This window comes from Lycium barbarum, chromosome 5 (assembly GCF_019175385.1).
Source record: "Lycium barbarum isolate Lr01 chromosome 5, ASM1917538v2, whole genome shotgun sequence".
Classification (NCBI taxonomy): domain Eukaryota; kingdom Viridiplantae; phylum Streptophyta; class Magnoliopsida; order Solanales; family Solanaceae; genus Lycium; species Lycium barbarum.
Genome location: NC_083341.1, coordinates 74,032,010 through 74,052,427, shown reverse-complemented (window position 1 = coordinate 74,052,427; position 20,418 = coordinate 74,032,010). Strand labels below are relative to the sequence as shown.

Sequence of the window (20,418 nt, the reverse complement as noted above, 5' to 3'; positions counted from 1 at the left end):
AGCTATGGATATGGCTATGATCCAAGCTAATTGTGTAGAAGATGAAGAGGCCACTATGGCTAGATTTCTTAATGGTTTAAATAAAGAAATAGCTGATGTAGTAGAGATACAACAATATGTAACTTTAGATGAGTTAGTGGACATGGCTGTAAAATTAGAAAAGCAAATTAAAAGAAAGCAGCAAGCTAGCTCATGGAGGAGTCAGCCAAACACCAATTCAAAGAAGCCATGGCCGAAACAAGATGTGACTTCTAGGCCTCAAGAAGGCAAGGGGAAGGCCAAAGTAGATGAAAAGGAGGGAGGTAAAACTTTTAATCCTAAATCACCAAAACCTTCTAGTTCTATTCAATGTTACAAATGTCATGGAAGAGGGCATATGATGCATGGATGTCCAAATAGAAGAAATATTCTCATGAAAGAAGATGGAGAGTATGAGAGTGAAAAAAAGTGAGGTAGAGGAAGAAGAGGGAGGTGTGAGTGAAGATGATGTAGAGTTGCCTAATAGTGGTTTTGTTGGGGTAGCTAGGAAGATTCTTGATGGAGAAAATGAGAGTAAAAAAAGTGAGAAAGACGAAGAAGAGGGAGGTGTGAGTGAAGATGATGTAGAACTTCCTTTTAATGATAGTTTGGTTGCAGTAGTTAGGAGGATTATGGCTATCAATTTGGGAGTCAATAGTGAAGAACAAAGGGAAAATATATTCCATACTAGGTGTGGGATAAGGGGGAGAACTTGTTCTATGATTATTGACAGTGGTAGTTGTGCTAATGTAGTGAGTTCACACTTGGTAGATACGTTAGGGCTTGCATGCATGAAACACCCTAAGCCCTATAGACTCCAATGGTTGAATGATAGTGGTGAACTGAAAGTCAACAAATAATGCATGATTTCATTCAATGTTAGCAGGTATGAGGATGATACTCTTTGTGATGTCATTCCTATGCAAGCTTGTCATATCTTGCTTGGTCGTCCATGGCAGTTCGATAGGAATACTTTTCATGATGGAAGGAAGAACAGATATTCACTTGAGATTAATGGCAAGAAGTATACTCTTGCACCTTTAACACCTTCTCAGGTGTTTGAAGATCAAAAGAGATTGAGGGAATCAATGGGAAAACAAAGGGGACAGAAAAAAGGTGAGCTTGAGGGAAAAGAAATGAAAGATGGCCAAGAGAGAGAGAAAGAGGGCAGCAACTTAAGCAAAGAGGTAAAAGAGGGTTTGAGTGGAAAAAAAGAAAGTTTTGGTGAGAGGAAAGAGGCTAAGGGAAAGAAAAAAGAGAGTCTCTATATAAAATCCAAAGAGTGTTTGAATGCAAGAAAAGTTGGGAACTAAACTACTATTTTCTACGTCTTGTCACCCACAAACTGACGGGCAAACAGAAGTAGTTAATAGGACTTTAGGGAATATGTTGAGGGCTGTTCTAAAAGGAAAATTAACATTTTGGGAAGAACATTTGTCCATGGTAGAGTTTGCCTATAATAGAACTGTCCATTCTTCTACAGGTAAGTCTCCTTTTGAAGTTGTTTATGGCTTTAATCCCCTCACCCCCCTTGATTTGCTGCCTTTGCCTACTGATAATATTGTTAATCTTGATGGTAGGAAGAAGGCTGAAATGATGAAGAAGATTCATGAACAAACAAAGCTTGCAATTGAGCGGAAGAATGAGCAGACTGCCTTAAGGAGAAATAAGGGGCGAAAATCTGTTATTTTTAAGCCCGGGGATCAAATATGGGTGCATTTCAGGAAGGAAAGGTTTCCTGCCAAAAGAAGATCCAAACTAGACCCAAGAGGAGATGGTCCATTTGAAGTCCTTGAAAGGATTGGAGACAATGCTTACAAACTTGATCTTCCTAGTGAGTATCAAGTTAGTGCTACTTTCAATGTTTCTGATCTTTCCTTATTTGATGCAGGTTTAAATTCGAGGACGAATTCATCTCAAGAAGAGGGGAATGATAGCATCCATGGTAGCTCAGAATTATTGAAGGACGTGGATGAAGATTTGGAAGTTCCAAGAAGACCCATGACAAGATCTCAAACGAGGAAATTGCAAGACATGCTTAATGGGCTGCAATCAACAATTCAAAAGTGTCTTATGATGGAAGAAGAGCTCCATCCCAATTCAGATTTTTTCCTCAAGTCTTACAGTTATTTGGAGGCCCAAATTAAAGTCCAAAGTGAGATGGAATGAGGTCCAAATCAGCCCCAAAAGAAGAAGTTTCCAGCAGCCCAAAATTAGCCCAAATATTATTATTTTCTAGAATAAATATTTAATTGTTGTTTTAATCTATGTTGACTTGCATTGGTCCAAGTGTGGGTAGTCTTCTAGGTTGTTTTAATCTATGTTGACTGCCTTGGTCCAAGTGTGGGAAGTCTTCTATGCTTCTAGGGAAGATAATTCCCATTTATTTCTATTTTGATTCATCAATCTCATGAACGTGCTGGGTGCATTAGTCAAGCCACAAGGCATAACTAACCACTCATAAAGCCCATATTTGGTCTTAAAAGCAGTTTTCCATTCATCTCCAGGATTCATTCGAATCTGATGGTAACCACTTTTTAGATCAATTTTAGAAAAGATTTTGGACCCATGCAATTGATCCAACATGTCATCAAGACGAGGAATAGGATGACGATACTTTACCGTAATCTTGTTGATAGCTCGACAATCCACGCACATCCTCCAAGATCCATCTTTTTTGGGCACCAATAGAACAGGAACTGAGCAAGGACTCAAGATCTCTCGCACAAACCCTTTTTTAAGCAACTCTTCAACCTGCCTTTGCAACTCCTTTGTCTCTTCAGGATTACTCCTATAAGCAGGCCTATTTGGAATCTGTACACCAGGCACAAAGTCAATTTGGTGTTCAATTCCACGCAAAGGTGGAAGACCTTTAGGAATATCTTCAGGAAAGATATCGTCAAAGTCCTGCAAAAGAGAAAAAACACTACTTGGCAAAGAAGAAGTAAGTAGCTCAGAATTAATCAAGACTTCTTTGTAAGTAAGTAGTATTATGGGCTGTCCCTCTTTTCTTGCATTCAAACACTCTTTGGCTTTTATATAGAGACTCTCTTTTTTCTTTCCCTTAGCCTCTTTCCTCTCACCAAAACTTTCTTTTTTTCCACTCAAACCCTCTTTTACCTCTTTGCTTAAGTTGCTGCCCTCTTTCTCTCTCTCTTGGCCATCTTTCATTTCTTTTCCCTCAAGCTCACCTTTTTTCTGTCCCCTTTGTTTTCCCATTGATTCCCTCAATCTCTTTTGATCTTCAAACACCTGAGAAGGTGTTAAAGGTGCAAGAGTATACTTCTTGCCATTAAGCTCAAGTGAATATCTGTTCTTCCTTCCATCATGAAAAGTATTCCTATCGAACTGCCATGGACGACCAAGCAAGATATGACAAGCTTGCATAGGAATGACATCACAAAGAGTATCATCCTCATACCTGCTAACATTGAATGAAATCATGCATTGTTTGTTGACTTTCAGTTCACCACTATCATTCAACCATTGGAGTCTATAGGGCTTAGGGTGTTTCATGCATGCAAGCCCTAACGTATCTACCAAGTGTGAACTCACTACATTAGCACAACTACCACTGTCAATAATCATAGAACAAGTTCTCCCCCTTATCCCACACCTAGTATGGAATATATTTTCCCTTTGTTCTTCACTATTGACTCCCAAATTGATAGCCATAATCCTCCTAACTACTGCAACTCATTAAAAGGAAGTTCTACATCATCTTCACTCACACCTCCCTCTTCTTCGTCTTTCTCACTTTTTTTACTCTCATTTTCTCCATCAAGAATCTTCCTAGCTACCCCAACAAAACCACTATTAGGCAACTCTACATCATCTTCACTCACACCTCCCTCTTCTTCCTCTACCTCACTTTTTTCACTCTCATACTCTCCATCTTCTTTCATGAGAATATTTCTTCTATTTGGACATTCATGCATCATATGCCCTCTTCCATGACATTTGTAACATTGAATAGAACTAGAAGGTTTTGGTGATTTAGGATTAAAAGTTTTACCTCCCTCCTTTTCATCTACTTTGGCCTTCCCCTTGCCTTCTTGAGGCCTAGAAGTCACATCTTGTTTCGGCCATGGCTTCTTTGAATTGGTGTTTGGCTGACTCCTCCATGAGCTAGCTTGCTGCTTTCTTTTAATTTGCTTTTCTAATTTTACAGCCATGTCCACTAACTCATCTAAAGTTACATATTGTTGTATCTCTACTACATCAGCTATTTCTTTATTTAAACCATTAAGAAATCTAGCCATAGTGGCCTCTTCATCTTCTACACAATTAGCTTGGATCATAGCCATATCCATAGCTTTGAAGTATTCATCAACAGTCATGGTTCCCTGCTCCAATCTTCGAAGACGCATTTGTAGGTCTCTTTGAAAGTGGGAAGGCACGAACCTCTTCTTCATGACTCTCTTCATCTCAGCCCAAGTAGCAATGGGTGGTTCTCCATCTTGTTGTCTATCCCTTGTAAGCCTTTTCCACCAAATAGAAGCATAGTCAGAAAATTCAACAACGGCAAGTTTTACCTTCTTAGCTTCAGAATAGTTGTGACAATCAAAAATGGCTTCAACTTTCCGCTCCCAATCAAGGTACAAGTCTGGATCTCTTGTGCCCTTGAAAGTTGGCATCTTCATCTTTATGCTATTGATGTTATCATCTTCCACTCTTCCTCGTTGTCCCCTCCTATCTCTCCCTACCCTATCTAGATTTACATCAAGATCATCAACAAAATCATCTATAGGGTTTTCTTGATTTACAATGGGGCCATGGGGCATATTTCTTCTATTTTGAGGCCTAGGATTATTTTGTGGTTGTACAACATGTTGACCTCCCCTCCTAAGTTCAGCTATTGTCTCATTTTGTTCAGCAATGGCATCCTTGATCTCTTGAAATTGCAAGGTCCATCTTTCGAATTGTTGGTGCATAGCTTGTAGAGTGAAGTCATTTCTTCCTCGGATCTCGGCTTCTTGGCGAGCCCTCCTTTCATCATCACTACTACCTGTATTAGTCATCTCAAAAACAATAGTTTATCACTCAAAGTTTGGCTTTTTTTTTTTTTTTCAATTGTTCTCACTCACTCTTGCCTTTTTCCACTCAAATAACCTTTGGAAAAACACTTTATGGATTTATAATTAAACCCCACTAGATTCAAACCCTTGGTAGTAAAATAAAGAATTTTGGGGCACTAAAGAAAGTGAAGAACCAATCCTAGAAAGAATTAGAATTTAGTTGAAACAAGACTCGAACAAAAGGATTTTTTTTTTTTTTTTAAACAAGATAAAAGGAGTAAGAAAAAAAAATTGATTGCTTCTTATCTTTAAAGATCTAGGATCCCCTCTTCTTGTTTTCTATCTTAATCTTTAGAAAACAAATAAGATGGAAGAAATTTCTTGAAAGCAAACACTAAATTTTTTCGTCACTGTTCACTGCTACAGTATTTTTTTTTTTTTTTTTGCTCTTTTTTTTTTTTTTTTTCAAGAATTCCCCAAGATTATCAAGAACGGAATCTTGATAGAACCGCTCTGATACCACTTGATAACAACGAGGTTAGGGAGATCCCAAATTTATAATTAAAATATAAGAAGTGCGGAAGCAAATATAGAAAAGAATCTAAAAACTAGAAAATAAAAGATATGGGAAATTCGAAGGAACAATCCACGAATTTCCAAGAACGTTAGTTCTAAAGTCTTGACAAGATCCAAGTAACAACATATAGATTTATAGGAAGAAATCTAACGCCTTTACTTGAGATAACAAATCAAAAACAGTAGATTAGGATCCTGACCGCTTTGTGAGTAACTTAAGACAACAATTAGTATTTAGAACTAACCGCCTTCGAAAGAATACCAAAAAGAAATCAAAGATATCAAGGAAGAAATTATCTTACTACCTTGAACTAGGAACTAGTTAGGTTGAAAGATAAATCCAAAAGTAATGCCACAAAGGTTCAAAAGAACTCTCAATATAATATATTCTTCAAAATCTGCCTTACAATGAATGACAATCACCCCTTTATATAGTTGTAAAGAAGGAGCTAGTCAAAATAGAAATAAATGGGAATTATCTTCCCTAGAAGCATAGAAGACTTCCCACACTTGGACCAAGGCAGTCAACATAGATTAAAACAACCTAGAAGACTACCCACACTTGGACCAATGCAAGTCAACATAGATTAAAACAACAATTAAATATTTATTCTAGAAAATAATAATATTTGGGCTAATTTTGGGCTGCTGGAAACTTCTTCTTTTGGGGCTGATTTGGACCTCATTCCATCTCACTTTGGACTTTAATTTGGGCCTCCAAATAACTGTAAGACTTGAGGAAAAAATCTGAATTGGGATGGAGCTCTTCTTCCATCATAAGACACTTTTGAATTGTTGATTGCAGCCCATTAAGCATGTCTTGCAATTTCCTCGTTTGAGATCTTGTCATGGGTCTTCTTGGAACTTCCAAATCTTCATCCACGTCCTTCAATAATTCTAGCCACCATGGATGCTATCAGAAGGACTATGATGTTGACATTCTATACAACCAAGGGAAAGCAAATGTTGTAGCAGATGCAGTCAGTCGAAGATCTATGGGTAGTTTGGCAGACGTACAACCAGAGCATAAGGAGATAGTCCGTGAGATTCGCCAACTAGCTAATTTGGGAGTCCGTTTGGCCGACTCTGATAATAACAGGGTTTCTGTTCGGGGAGTTGTTGAGTCCTCTATCATAGAAGAGATAAAGAAACACCAGTACAAGGACCCTATCCTTGTACATCATAGGGATACAACTCTTCAAAAGGAAGAGACCCCATTTAAGGTGGCACCTGACAGGGTACTGCGATACAAAGATAGATTATGTGTACCTGAGGTTGCAGGGTTACGACAACAGGTGATGGGAGAGGCACACTGTGCCCGTTATTCTATTCATCCAGGGTCAACGAAGATGTATTATGACCTCAGATGCTTGTATTGGTGGGATGTCATGAAGAAGGATATAGCAGAATTTGTTGCCCAGTGTCCGAATTGTCAGCAGGTTAAGGTCGAGCACCAGAAGCCTGGAGGACTATTACAAGAGATGGAGATTCCGACCTGGAAGTGGGAGGTGATCAATATGGACTTCGTCATAGGTTTACCTCGCACTCTGCGAAAATATGACTCTGTTTGGGTCATCGTTGATAGGTTGACAAAGTTAGCCCATTTCCTTCCAGTCAGGACTACATATTCAGCTGAGGATTATGCCAGGTTGTACCTTAAGGAGGTAGTGAGACTTCACGGGGTTCCCACAACTATTATTTCTGATAGAGGAGCCCAGTTCACAACTAACTTCTGGAGATCCTTCCAGGAGGGATTGGGGACACAAGTGAGTCTCAGTACAGCGTTTCACCCTCAGACTGACGGACAGGCCGAACGTACCATTTAGACACTACAAGATATGTTACGGGCCTGTGTTATGGATTTCCGAGGTAGCTGGGATGATCATTTGCCACTTATTGAGTTCGCCTATAATAACAGCTACCATTCGAGTATCCAGATGGCACCGTATGAGGCCTTGTATGGGAGGAAGTGCAGATCACCTATTGGCTGGTTTGATGTTGGCAAGACCAAGTTGATAGGCCCAGATATGATTTAGCAGGCTATTGATAAAGTGAAGCTTATCCAGGAAAGATTACTGGCAGCCCAGAGTCGGCAGAAATCATATGCGGATAATCGACGTCGACACTTAGAATTTCAGGTTGGCGACTGGGTGTTTCTGAAGGTGTCGCCCATGAAAGGTGTTATGAGATTTGGCAAGAAAGGGAAGCTAAGTCCGTGATATATTGGACCTTATCAGATTGTCCGCAGAGTGGGCCAGGTTGCCTACGAGTTAGACCTACCGGCTGATTTGGAAGCAGTGCATCCAGTCTTTCACGTGTCAATGTTTCGCAAATGTATAGGCGATCCTTCCAGGGTATTTCCCATAGATGATGTCCAAGTGACAGAGGAATTGTCCTACGAGGAGCAGCCTATAGCCATACTTGATCGGCAGGTTAGGAGGTTACGGACCAAGGACGTGGCTTCCGTCAAAGTATTATGGCGAAACAACAATAGGGAAGAGATGACTTGGAAAGCCGAGGAGGAGATGAAAGACAAGTATCCCCACTTGTTCTCTACGCCTACAGGTAACTTCAACTCCTCACTTGATTATATTAATTGCCTGAAGAACTGCATGTTATAACGATAAGGGAGACTTCCCCAAAATTCCTATAGGACCTTACTGGACCAATTCAACATTCGAGGACGAATGTTCTAAAGGGGGGGAGAATGTTAGACCCCGTATTTTATACGTCGAGTTATTCGCGGAGGAATCGACGTGAGATAGAAACCTCGGATTTTTAATTTCTAAACTAGAACTAATCGGTTATAAATTTTACTTAGTATAAAAATGTTATTGGAGATTAGGAATTACTTAATTGTGATGTTAAGTAAAAATTTGTGACAATAGTGAGTCAACAAGAGCATCAACGTCCAAGGTAAAAGGATGACTCAAAGTCATCTAAAATAAGGCTAATGGAAGACATACAAATGTGCAAATAAATGTTGATTCATCCACTACATTTTCAATATATTGTGGACAATTAAATTGGAATAAATATGCATGTTACATTCGGCCATAGGACTGAAAAATTTGAGGAGGAAAAAGTTGAAGCCTACAATTGAATATTTGGGCATCCACTACTTTATGAAAGTATACATTATTTTAGGAGGACATAACATGGTGGAGGGATCACTTCACATTAAATATTGTTCATCCATCTTGGCATGATTACAATAGACAAAGGGTGGTGTATGAATAATTCAACACACATGAGATTGTCTTGTAAAACAATTGAAAAGAAAGAAGAAAGGAAACAAAGATGAAAAATCAGACAACACACTTAGCCGAAAGTTGTGAGAAAAATATTGAGTTTTGGTTTAAAGTTAATGGAGTGAATCATGGTCATGATGGAGAATGTGTTGTGTCCAACTTGTAGGCATTATAGTGAACCAAATAATAACTACGGAAATCAGAAAATACATTCATTTCAACTACACAACACAAAGGAAGAAAAAACTAAATCTAGAGAGAGAAGCATTCGGCCACCTTGGCTGATTTTTGAGCCCTTTGAGTCTTGATCTAAAAATTATTTTCCAAGGTGTTTCAACCCTTTAGAAGGTCCCTATAACGTGAAGATAGTCTTTGGAGCAACGAGAACCATTTTCATCTCAATTCACCAACTCTAGCCAAGTTGAGAAGTCGGATTGTCAAGGTAAGATCTAACTTCCTTTTTCATGTATTAAGGGTGATGTAGATGTGTAGATATAAGTTGTATGCATGAAATAATGTGTGTTAATGTTGGAACATGATAGTAGCCATTAGGTTATATGTGTTGATGTTGAAGTATGGTTGCAACTTGATAAACATGAATTGCATGCATAAAATCATGAACGTTGGTGTTGGAATGTTGTTGTGGCCGTGGGGACTGTTTTGGTGGCATTGATGGACTGATCTTCTTTAGTAATTATGGTTGTTACTATCATAGATCTCATTGTAAAAAGAATGAAAAGAATTGGAAGGTTAAAGGTGAAGTTTTGTTAGTATGAAAATAATTGAATCTATTATTTTATGTGAGTGATGTTGAAGCATGTTGAAACCGTGTGTGAACTGTTTTGTGAGGAAGTTAGTGAAATGTTTTTACTCGATATTTTGATTGTTATTATCATGAAATTTATGATGGAAATGAAGGTGTTTAATGATTGGAGTTGAAACTAAAGTCGTTTGAGAATTGTTGTAAGGATTATAGAAATGACGATATAGCGTAGTTACGTATGAATTGATGTTGTACTTGTCCTGTGGATAGCTGGTCGTAACTTACTGAAATTATATGAAAAGAAGACATGAAATGATGTGTAAAAATCGTATGTGGTTGGCTTAGTATGTTCGTAAACGTTTGCAAGAATTCCGAACATTGTTATGTTGTCAGTTAGGGACTGTTTTGGATGTGTTGTTGGTTAGGGACTGTTTTGGACTTGTGTTTTCATTAAGTTGGAAAGACTAATTATAAGTTAAGAGTATAAATCATATTGTATGTTGGATGGGCTGTTATAAGTTGTTACATGCAAACGTTAAGGCTACAAACTATTAGAAGTAACTTGAGAATGCAGTAGCCGTATGTGAATCGTTATTGCATGTTGTGAATGTGGGCTGTTTGGAAAATTGTGTGGGCTGTCCGGATTGATATTGAACATATAATTATTGATGTTGGGCTGGTTGTACGTACTTGGTTTGGATACAAGAGCAAACGTCGCCTAAACATCTAGAAAGGAGTTACTAACGTTAGAATACGTTTTGAATCTCCCCGTAACTTAAACGTAGTTGTTGGCATCTTAATATAGATTGAAGTATTATTTGGCAGCGTATACATATTGTGTGACGAATAAGCGCTAAAGGTATGTGAAGCTAACCCTTCTTTCTTTTTGGCATGATCGTTGTGAAATGAGTATACGATATATATATATATATATATATATATATATATATATACGATTCCAAAGGAATTCCTACTCCTAGAGCCACTAGGATGGCTATTGATCTTGATTCCCATAACTTATGTTTTGATATATATATATTGATATGTACATATGATTCAAGTTCCATTTTGATATAATCCACAGGGACATCCGAAAGGTATATGATATTACTATTATTTGAAATTGCGAACGATGGTTCGTGTTGACTATTCTATTGAGTCCTTAAAAATGTTTTGAATTGCATATAGTTTCTCACTACTTTGCTCGTGCGTATCTCAATATATCTTTCACCGAGTCCCGGGCCGGGTATGTTATCGTGCACACTTTTACTGTATTGTTTGCCGAGTCCCTCATTAAAGGGCCGGGTACAATATATATATATATATATATGTATATTCTGAAGTTATGCTGTGTTATGAAGTTATGCTGTGTTATGAAGTTATGTTGTGATATGAAGTTATGTTGTGTTACGGAGTTATGCTGTGTTACGGAGATATGCTGAGTTACGGAGATATATATTATATTCTGAAGTTATGCTGTGTTATGGCGCCAGAGACGGGGTGGCGACCATGTTCACCGAGTCCCATAATGGGGCCGGATATGATATATGATATTGACTTGCATGATTTATGTTTCGAAAGCAGGTACTTGGTATTCTGGTTATTGTACTCATTTTCTGTACTTCTTATTTCAATTATGATCCCGTTTTCTGTATTTCATGCTTTACATGCTCGGTACATATTCCGTACTGACCCCCTTTCTTCGGGGGGCTGCGTTTCATGCCCGCAGGTGCAGACATTCGCTTTGGTGATCCGACAGCTTAAGATTTCCCCTCTGCTATTTGGAGAACTCCATTGTTCCGGAGTCCAGAATTTGGTACAAATCCTTCTCGGATATATATTTATATGTCTATGTGGACTAAGGGTACGACGGGGCCCTGTCCCGTCATATGTTACGTTACTGTTGATACTCTTAGAGGTCTGTGGACATATGTGTGGGTTGTGTATGAGTTCTATTCAGCTATGTCTATACGATGTTCTGTGATATGATATTCGTCCATATGATGGCAGCCTTGCCGGCTTGCATACGATATTGTTATATGATGGCAGCCTTGTCGGCTTGCGTATTATTTCATGATGAGATCGTTATAAGACCCATATTGATTTTGATGTGAAATGAACATATAGTTAAAGAGTATGTATACGGGTGTCCATGTCGGGCACCAGTCATGGCCTACGGGGTTGGGTCGTGACAAAAGTGGTATCAGAGCGGTTTATCCTCGGAGTGTCTACAGACCGTGTCTAGTAGAGTCTTTTTTATCGGTGTGTTGGGCACCACATCTATAAACAGGAAGCTACAGGACAATTAGGATGTTACCTTTCTTTCATATCTGAGATCGTGCGATAGAGCCCAATCCATAGGAAATGAAATTCCTTATACTAACCCATGATTTCAGCTGATGAACGGCATCGACAGAAGAAAGTGACTGATGATATTAGAAGTTACAAAGTACGCAGGTAAGCAAAGGTACGAAAGATATATGTCGAGTAAGGTATGGAAGTACGATTGAAATGTAAAATTGAAAATTTAAAGAGAAAGTAAACAGGAAAGTATAACAGGTGCAGTTTGAGTTGGGCATACGAGGTATGTTCATCATTTTCATATTGTTGTTGATATTGGGAGCCCTGTGTGGCTATGATATATATATATATATATATATATATATATATATATATATATATATATATATATATATATATATATATGTTGGCCCTGTGAGGCATTGTTGGTATTTCCTGCGTGCAGGTTTGAGATAATAAGAAATACAGAGGAAACTCTGCCAAAATTTTCCTAGAAATAAAAAGAGAATGAGATGTAGGTTTGTAATACGTCCTGAAAGGTTCTGTCAGTAGTAATGACAGGATTTGACTAAGTTGCGAGTACGGCTGACCTCGAGAAATAAGTTCACTGCTGAATAGATGGTAATAGTAATTATGAGGTCAAGATCAATATGGTAAAAAAAAAAAAAAAAAAAAAAAAAAAAAAAAAAAAAAAAGAGGAAATGTTAAGACAATTTGGAAGGGCTTGTGCTAATAAAAGATTAATCAGAAAGGGTAAAAAGGGTTAAGTACGCCTACTCCACAGAGTGTAATTAAACCATAATAAGAATTGTGTTCTGTAGGGAAAGTTTAAAATAAAGGGTACACAATAATGGAAATGATAGCAAGTACGAGAAAAGGAAGAGTAATTGAAAGGGAGGAAATAAGAAGAAAGCGAGATGACAGTATAGCAATAGGTTATGACATGTACAGCCGAGAAAACGAGTATTATAAGTGACGGAACTGTGAAAGGCCAGGTTATAGGAAGAGGAGTAACGGGGTAGAATGAGTGCTAGAAAATGACTGATATGATAAGAATAGACGTGGAGGAACAATTACGCTTTAAAAATGAGAAAAAGATTATGCGCAAGTAATGTGTTCCTGTTATATCCGGCATTTTTGCATATTCGGAAAAATTCGAGATAACTTTGACTTGCAACGAATGAGGCTATATTTGGACCTTACTTAGTATGAATGTGTCGGCTATGACAACATTGGTGTGGAAATATGGGAGGAGCCCAAGGGCAAAATTGGAATTTTGGGAATTAGTTTCGGGAATTACAAAACAAGATTTGTAACCCATTGGGCTCAAAGGAATAAGAAACAAAATGAGGCCCAAAATTTCAAGGGGTGGCCGTCCATCTTATGGCCCAAGCCCATGGGTCTTATTTAATTTCCATGTGATAATTAATTAGGGAGATTATTATATATACATCATTATCCATGGAACTTTCAAGAAGCAAAGCAAAAAAAAAAAAAAGAGCAAGAACAAGAGCAAAGGGGTTTCGGCCCCCCTTCAAAAAATTCCAAGCCCTTAGACTTTGATCCAAAAATCTCTTCCTTCTTGAATTCTTGATAAGTTCAAGGCTCTCTACAACGTGGTATAATTAGTTTGGCGAGAAAACTCCGTTTGCGGAAAGTGGAAAATTGAAGAGAAAGGTAAGAATTTTATTCTTTTATATGGAAGAAGCATATATGTTATAATGATTAGAATTGCATTGAAATCATGGATTTGTGGTGTGGTGTGTGTGAGCCGTGTGTAAGTGTGTGTATATGTGTGGCCGTGTATGTGCAATTTGGTATAGATAATATGAGTTGAATTTTATGTTGTAATCTAGTTGTGGTTATGGTGGAATTTATATTGGAAGTGAAAGTTGAAGGAATTTGGTTGAAATGGGTTGTATGTTGTTATGGGGAATTTATGTGATTTTATATGATTTTCGTATAATTGTGAAAATAAGAATTTAAATGTGAACTTTGGTAATGGTTGACGAATTTGGAAGAAAACAATGTAAGTTGGTAGTATTGTTGCATTCGTTGAAGTTTCGGATGGAATATGGAATTAGTAGAGATACTTGAATTCGTGAATGATGTTTGGAATGTTATTGATATATGTTTGAATAATCTTGAGTTAGTGCACGCATATGAGAATAAGGAGGACTAGTTATGATATAGTGCGTTTTATGATAGTTGTTGATGTTGTTGGATTGTTGGGTTGTTGTTGTTGATATATTGGGCCGAGCTAAGTCTCGGGGATGCTATATGTATAGGGGAAATGCTGTCGAAATTTCGGTAGATAAACATGAATTCAAGTTGAACTCTTAGAAGCTATAACTCACAATTGGTAAATATGACCATTTGTAGATTTTGGGCGAAACGGGAATCGAATTTGAGTGAGCGTAAGGCGCAGCTAAGGTATGTAAAGTCTTTCCCTTCTTTCTTTGGCATGTTCTAAACATAATAGGCTCGGACGCGAGCCTTAGATATGACCCTGTTCCTAGAAATCCGAGATTGAAATTGGCTCCATTTCATTCAATAAGATTGAATTGGTCTCTTAATATTTCGTCGGCAAAATAACCTATATGTATGTAACTTTCACAAATTAAGTTGAAATGCCCTAGAACTCTCACGAATGACTCCATAAGACTTATGATCCATAATTTACGTATGCCATCTCGGTTCGGCCCAAGGTGGGCCCATGAATCCTGATACTTTCTGTATGGCTCTAATTGACTCATTTCTGTCCGAAGCTCACAGGTAACTGTTGAGTATTATTATGTCCGCTATATGACAAGCGTTATGACTATAGTTATGAGTCTTATAATATATCTTGACGTCTGGAGCGGTTCTAGACATTTTATTCCAATGCAATCTGCCGTGCCATCCCAAATGGCATATACGCGTATTTTGTGGACATTGTCCGATTACTCTGATTTGACCCACCGTTTGGCCTACTTCAGTTTCATTGAGTCTGTATAATGATCTGTATGCATATGGTTTCTCATTAGTCTGTTCGTGGACGTCTCAATGCTTCCTTCACTGCGCCCGGGCCAGGTTCTGTTATTCGTGCACATTCCACTGCATTGTTCACCGCGTCCCTCGGTGTGCGGGCCGGGATCTGTTTACATCTGCATGTGATCTGATCATGTGATGGTATGGGGATGGCGGCTAGGATGGCATATGATCCGATCTGTCTGTCCACCGCGTCCCGTACTAAGAGGGCCGGGATCTGATATATATGCTAGTTGTATCTGTATATGCTTATGATTCTGCACGTATGATTATGTCTGGTACACGTCTGTATATCTGATTTGGATTATGACTCTGTCTGTTACACTTTTGAAAATCTGGTTCGGACACTGATTCTGACTGTTGTGCTTCTGTACGTCTGATTCGGGTTATGATTCAGTCTGTCATACTCTTGTACCTCTGACTCAGATTACGACTTTGTCAGCCACACTCTGTACTCCTGATCCGTGCTATGATCTTCTTGTCAACCATACTCTGTACCTCTGATTCACATTACGACTCTGCCTGCTATACCCTGTACTCACTATATATATTTATACTTTGTGTTTCTGATTTGGATTCGGGTTCGACTCTGACTGCTATATTTCTATAGTTACGGTTCGGATTATGACTATATTTGTTACATTTCCGCTTTACATACTCGGTACATTATTTTGTACTGACCCCCTGTTCTTCGGGGGGCTGCGCTACATGCCCGCAGGTACAGACGCACCGCGCGATACGCCACCAGTTTAGGACTTCTATTCTGCTGTTTGGAGTGCTCCTTTGACCTGGAGCGTGTACTTTTGGTATATATCTTTTGTTATTTACTTATTCTGTATATATGGTAACTTGGGGTACAGCGGGGCCCTGTCCCGTCATCTGATTCTGCTATGTCTGTTAGAGGCCTGTAGACATGAATGTGGGTATGGATTGCTACTGTTTAGGTAGGTATGTACGAGTTTGCGATTCTGTCTGCTATGATAGCCTCAACGGCTTATGTGTAAGTCTAAGTGTGTTTATGTGTTCGTATATTTCCGTGCGTTGTATTTATATCAGTTTGAATCAATGTATGTCTAATATGGATCATCTGTTTGGTACGCCAACTCTGTTAGGTAAGTACGTACGGGTATCCAGTTAGGGTATTCAGTCGCGGCCCACTGGGTTGGGTCCTGACAGTTCCGAAGGATACAGAGGTAGCATAAGATTCCTCGTGTACCGAATAAAATATAGACATAAACGGGAGAAATGATAAGGGAATTCTAAAGGAAGATGGTCAGAAAGGGTTATATTTATCATCTGGTACGGGTACCTGACCTGAAGGCAGAGGCGCCGACTTTTCAGTCAGTGTCGGTAGTTAGTGAGTTTCCCGATGTATTCCCAGATGAACTCCCAGGCCTTCCTCCTGAGCGTGAGATGGAATTCGCTATAGACGTATTACCAAACACTCAGCCCATATCTATTCCTCCTTATAGAATGGCACCTGCGGAACTGAAGGAGCAACTGAAAGATTTATTAGAAAAGGGTTTCGTAAGGCCCAGTATATCACTTTGGGGAGCACCGGTATTATTTGTAAAGAAGAAGGATGGGTCGCTGCGAATGTGTATTGATTATAGGCAGCTGAATAATGTAACAATAAAGAACAGGTATCCCCTCCCCAGGATCAATGATTTATTTGACCAGTTGCAAAGTGCTAAGTGTTTCTCGAAGATAGACTTGCGGTTAGGTTATCACCAGGTGAGGGTAAAGGAGGCAGACATTCCAAAGACTGCATTCAGGACCCGATACGGACATTACGAGTTTAGAGTGATGTCCTTTGGGTTGACCAATGCTCCGGCAGTATTTATGGATCTGATGAACAGAGTGTTCAAGCCATTTCTTGACCTGTTCGTGATTGTATTCATTGATGATATTCTGGTCTATTCACGATCAGAAGAGGAGCATGCAGATCATTTGAGAACGGTACTTAGGGTGCTCCAGCACCAGAAATTGTATGCTAAGTTCTCTAAATGTGAATTCTGGTTGACCTCAGTAGCATTCCTAGGGCATATTATTGGAGCTGACGGCGTTCGGGTAGATACGCAGAAGATTGAGGCGGTGAAGATTTGGCCTAGACCTACGACACCTACTGAAGTACGCAGCTTTCTGGGACTAGCAGGGTATTACATAAGGTTCGTAGAGAAGTTTGCCTCAATTTCAGCGCCTTTAACGAGGCTAACCCAGAAGGCAGCTAAGTTCTAGTAGACCGACGCTTGTGAGCGGAGTTTCTAGTTGCTGAAAGATAAGTTGACTACGGCCCCAGTTCTAACTCTTCTTGAGGGACCAAATGGCTATGTCATTTATTGTGATGCTTCCGGTGTTGGAATAGGTTGTGTGCTGATGCAGCATGGAAAAGTTATAGCCTATGCCTCCCGACAGCTCAGAAAGCACGAAAGAAATTATCCCACCCATGACCTGGAATTAGCAGCGGTGATTCATGCTCTAAAAATATGGAGACATTATTTATATGGTGTGCATGTGGACATTTATACAGATCATAAGTGTCTCCAGTACATCTTTAAGCAGAAGGAGCTGAATTTGCGGCAGAGGCGGTGGCTAGAGTTGCTGAAGGACTATGATGTTGACATTCTATACCACCCAGGGAAAGCAAATGTTGTAGCAGATGCACTCAGTCGAAGATCTATGGGTAGTTTGGCAGACGTACAACCAGAGCAGAAGGAGATAGTCCGTGAGATTCGCCAACTAGCTAATTTGGGAGTCCGTTTGGCCGACTCTGATAACAACAGGGTTTCTGTTCGGGGAGTTTCTGAGTCCTCTATCATAGAAGAGATAAAGAAACACCAGTACAAGGACCCTATCCTTGTATATCATATGGATAAAACTCTTCAAGAGGAAGAGACCTCATTTAAGGTGGCACCTGACGGGGTACTGCGATACAAAGATAGATTATGTGTACCGGAGGTTGCAGGGTTACGACAACAGGTTATGGGAGAGGCACACTGTGCCCATTATTCTATTCATCCAGGGTCAACGAAGATGTATCATGACCTCAGATGCTTGTATTGGTGGGATGGCATGAAGAAGGATATAGCAGAATTTGTTGCCCAGTGTCCGAATTGTCAGCAGGTTAAGGTCGAGCACCAGAAGCCTGGAGGACTATTACAGGAGATGGAGATTCCGACCTGGAAGTGGGAGGTGATCAATATGGACTTCGTCATAGGTTTACCTCGCACTCTGCGAAAATATGACTCTGTTTGGGTCATCGTTGATAGGTTGACAAAGTCAGCCCATTTCCATCCAGTCAGGACTACATATTCAGCTGAGGATTATGCCAGGTTGTACCTTAAGGAGATAGTGAGACTTCACGGGGTTCCCACAACTATTATTTCTGATAGAGGAGCCCAGTTCACATCTAACTTCTGGAGATCCTTCCAGGAGGGATTGGGGACACAAGTGAGTCTCAGTACGGCGTTTCACCCTCAGACTGATGGACAGGACGAACGTACCATTCAGACAATACAAGATATGTTACGGGCCTGTGTTATAGATTTCCGAGGTAGCTGGGATGATCATTTGCCACTTATTGAGTTCGCCTATAATAACAGCTACCATTCGAGTATCCAGATGGCACCGTATGAGGCCTTGTATGGGAGGAAGTGCAGATCACCTATTGGCTGGTTTGATGTTGGCGAGACCAAGTTGATAGGCCCAGATATGATTTAGCAGGCTGTTGATAAAGTGAAGTTATCCAGGAAAGATTACTGGCAGCCCAGAGTCAGCAGAAATCATATGCGGATAATCGACGTCGACACTTAGAATTTCAGGTTGGCGACTGGGTGTTTCTGAAGGTGTCGCCCATGAAAGGTGTTATGAGATTTGGCAAGAAAGGGAAGCTAAGTCCGTGATATATTGGACCTTATCAGATTGTCCGCAGAGTGGGCCAGGTTGCCTACGAGTTAGACCTACCGGCTGATTTGGAAGCAGTGCATCCAGTCTTTCACGTGTTAATGCTTCGCAAATGTATAGGCGATCCTTCCAGGGTATTTCCCGTAGATGATGTCCAAGTGACAGAGGAATTGTCCTACGAGGAGCAGCCTATAGCCATACTTGATCGGCAGGTTAGGAGGTTCCGTCAAAGTATTATGGCGAAACAACAATAGGGAAGAGATGACTTGGCAAGCCGAGGAGGAGATGAAAGACAAGTATCCCTACTTGTTCTCTACGCCTACAGGTAACTTCAACTCCTCACTTAATTATATTAATTGCCTGAAGAACTGTATGTTATAACGATAAGGGAGACTTCCCCAAAATTCCTATAGGACCTTACTGGACCAATTCAACATTCGAGGACGAATGTTCTAAAGGGGGGGAGAATGTTAGACCTCGTATTTTATACGTCGAGTTATTCGCGGAGGAAACGACGTGAGATAGAAACCTCGGATTTTTAATTTCTAAACTAGAACTAATCGGTTATAAATTTTACTTAGTATAAAAATGTTATTGGAGATTAGGAATTACTTAATTGTGGTGTTAAGTAAAAATTTGTGACAATAGTGAGTCAACAAGAGCATCAACGTCCAAGGTAAAAGGATGACTCAAAGTCATCTAAAATAAGGCTAATGGAAGACATACAAATGTGCAAATAAATGTTGATTCATCCACTACATTTTCAATATATTGTGGACAATTAAATTGGAATAAATATACATGTTACATTCGGCCATAGGACTGAAAAATTTGAGGAGGAAAAAGTTGAAGCCTACAATTGAATATTTGGGCATCCACTACTTTATGAAAGTATACATTATTTTAGGAGGACATAACATGGTGGAGGGATCACTTCACATTAAATATTGCTCATCCATCTTGGCATGATTACAATAGACAAAGGGTGGTGTATGAATCATTCAACACACATGAGATTTTCTTGTAAAACAATTGAAAAGAAAGAAGAAAGGAAACAAAGATGAAAAATCAGCCAACACACTTAGCCGAAAGTTGTGAGAAAAATATTGAGTTTTGGTTTAAAGTTAATGGAGTGAATCATGGTCATGATGGAGCATGTGTTGTGTCAAACTTGTAGGCATTATAGTGAACCAAATAATAACTAAGGAAATCAGAAAATACATTCATTTCAACTACACAACACAAAGGAAGAAAAACCTAAATCTAGAGAGAGAAGCATTCGGCCACCTTGGCTGATTTTTGAGCCCTTTGAGTCTTGATCCAAAAATTATTTTCCAAGGTGTTTCAACCCTTTAGAAGGTCCATAGAACGTGAAGATATTCTTTGGAGCAACAAGAACCATTTTCATCTCAATTCACAAACTCTAGCCAAGTTGAGAAGCCGGATTGTCAAGGTAAGATCTAACTTCCTTTTTCATGTATTAAGGGTGATGTAGATGTGTAGATATAAGTTGTATGCATGAAATAATGTGTGTTGATGTTGGAACATGATAGTAACC

The 20,418-nt window shown here is 39.3% G+C and overlaps 1 protein-coding gene across 1 annotated transcript; it reads right to left on the bottom strand.

Moving 5' to 3' along the window:
* Positions 1-3,704: 3,704 nt before the first annotated feature.
* Positions 3,705-5,039, bottom strand: LOC132639477 (uncharacterized). The gene has a single exon (XM_060355922.1). The coding sequence runs from the start codon at positions 5,037-5,039 to the stop codon at positions 3,705-3,707; it is 1,335 nt and encodes a 444-aa protein (XP_060211905.1).
* Positions 5,040-20,418: the final 15,379 nt, after the last annotated feature.

Bases quoted from the DNA above. Each gene is read 5' to 3' on its own strand.
- LOC132639477 (XM_060355922.1), bottom strand. From the start codon at position 5,039: ATGACTAATACAGGTAGTAGTGATGATGAAAGGAGGGCTCGCCAAGAA.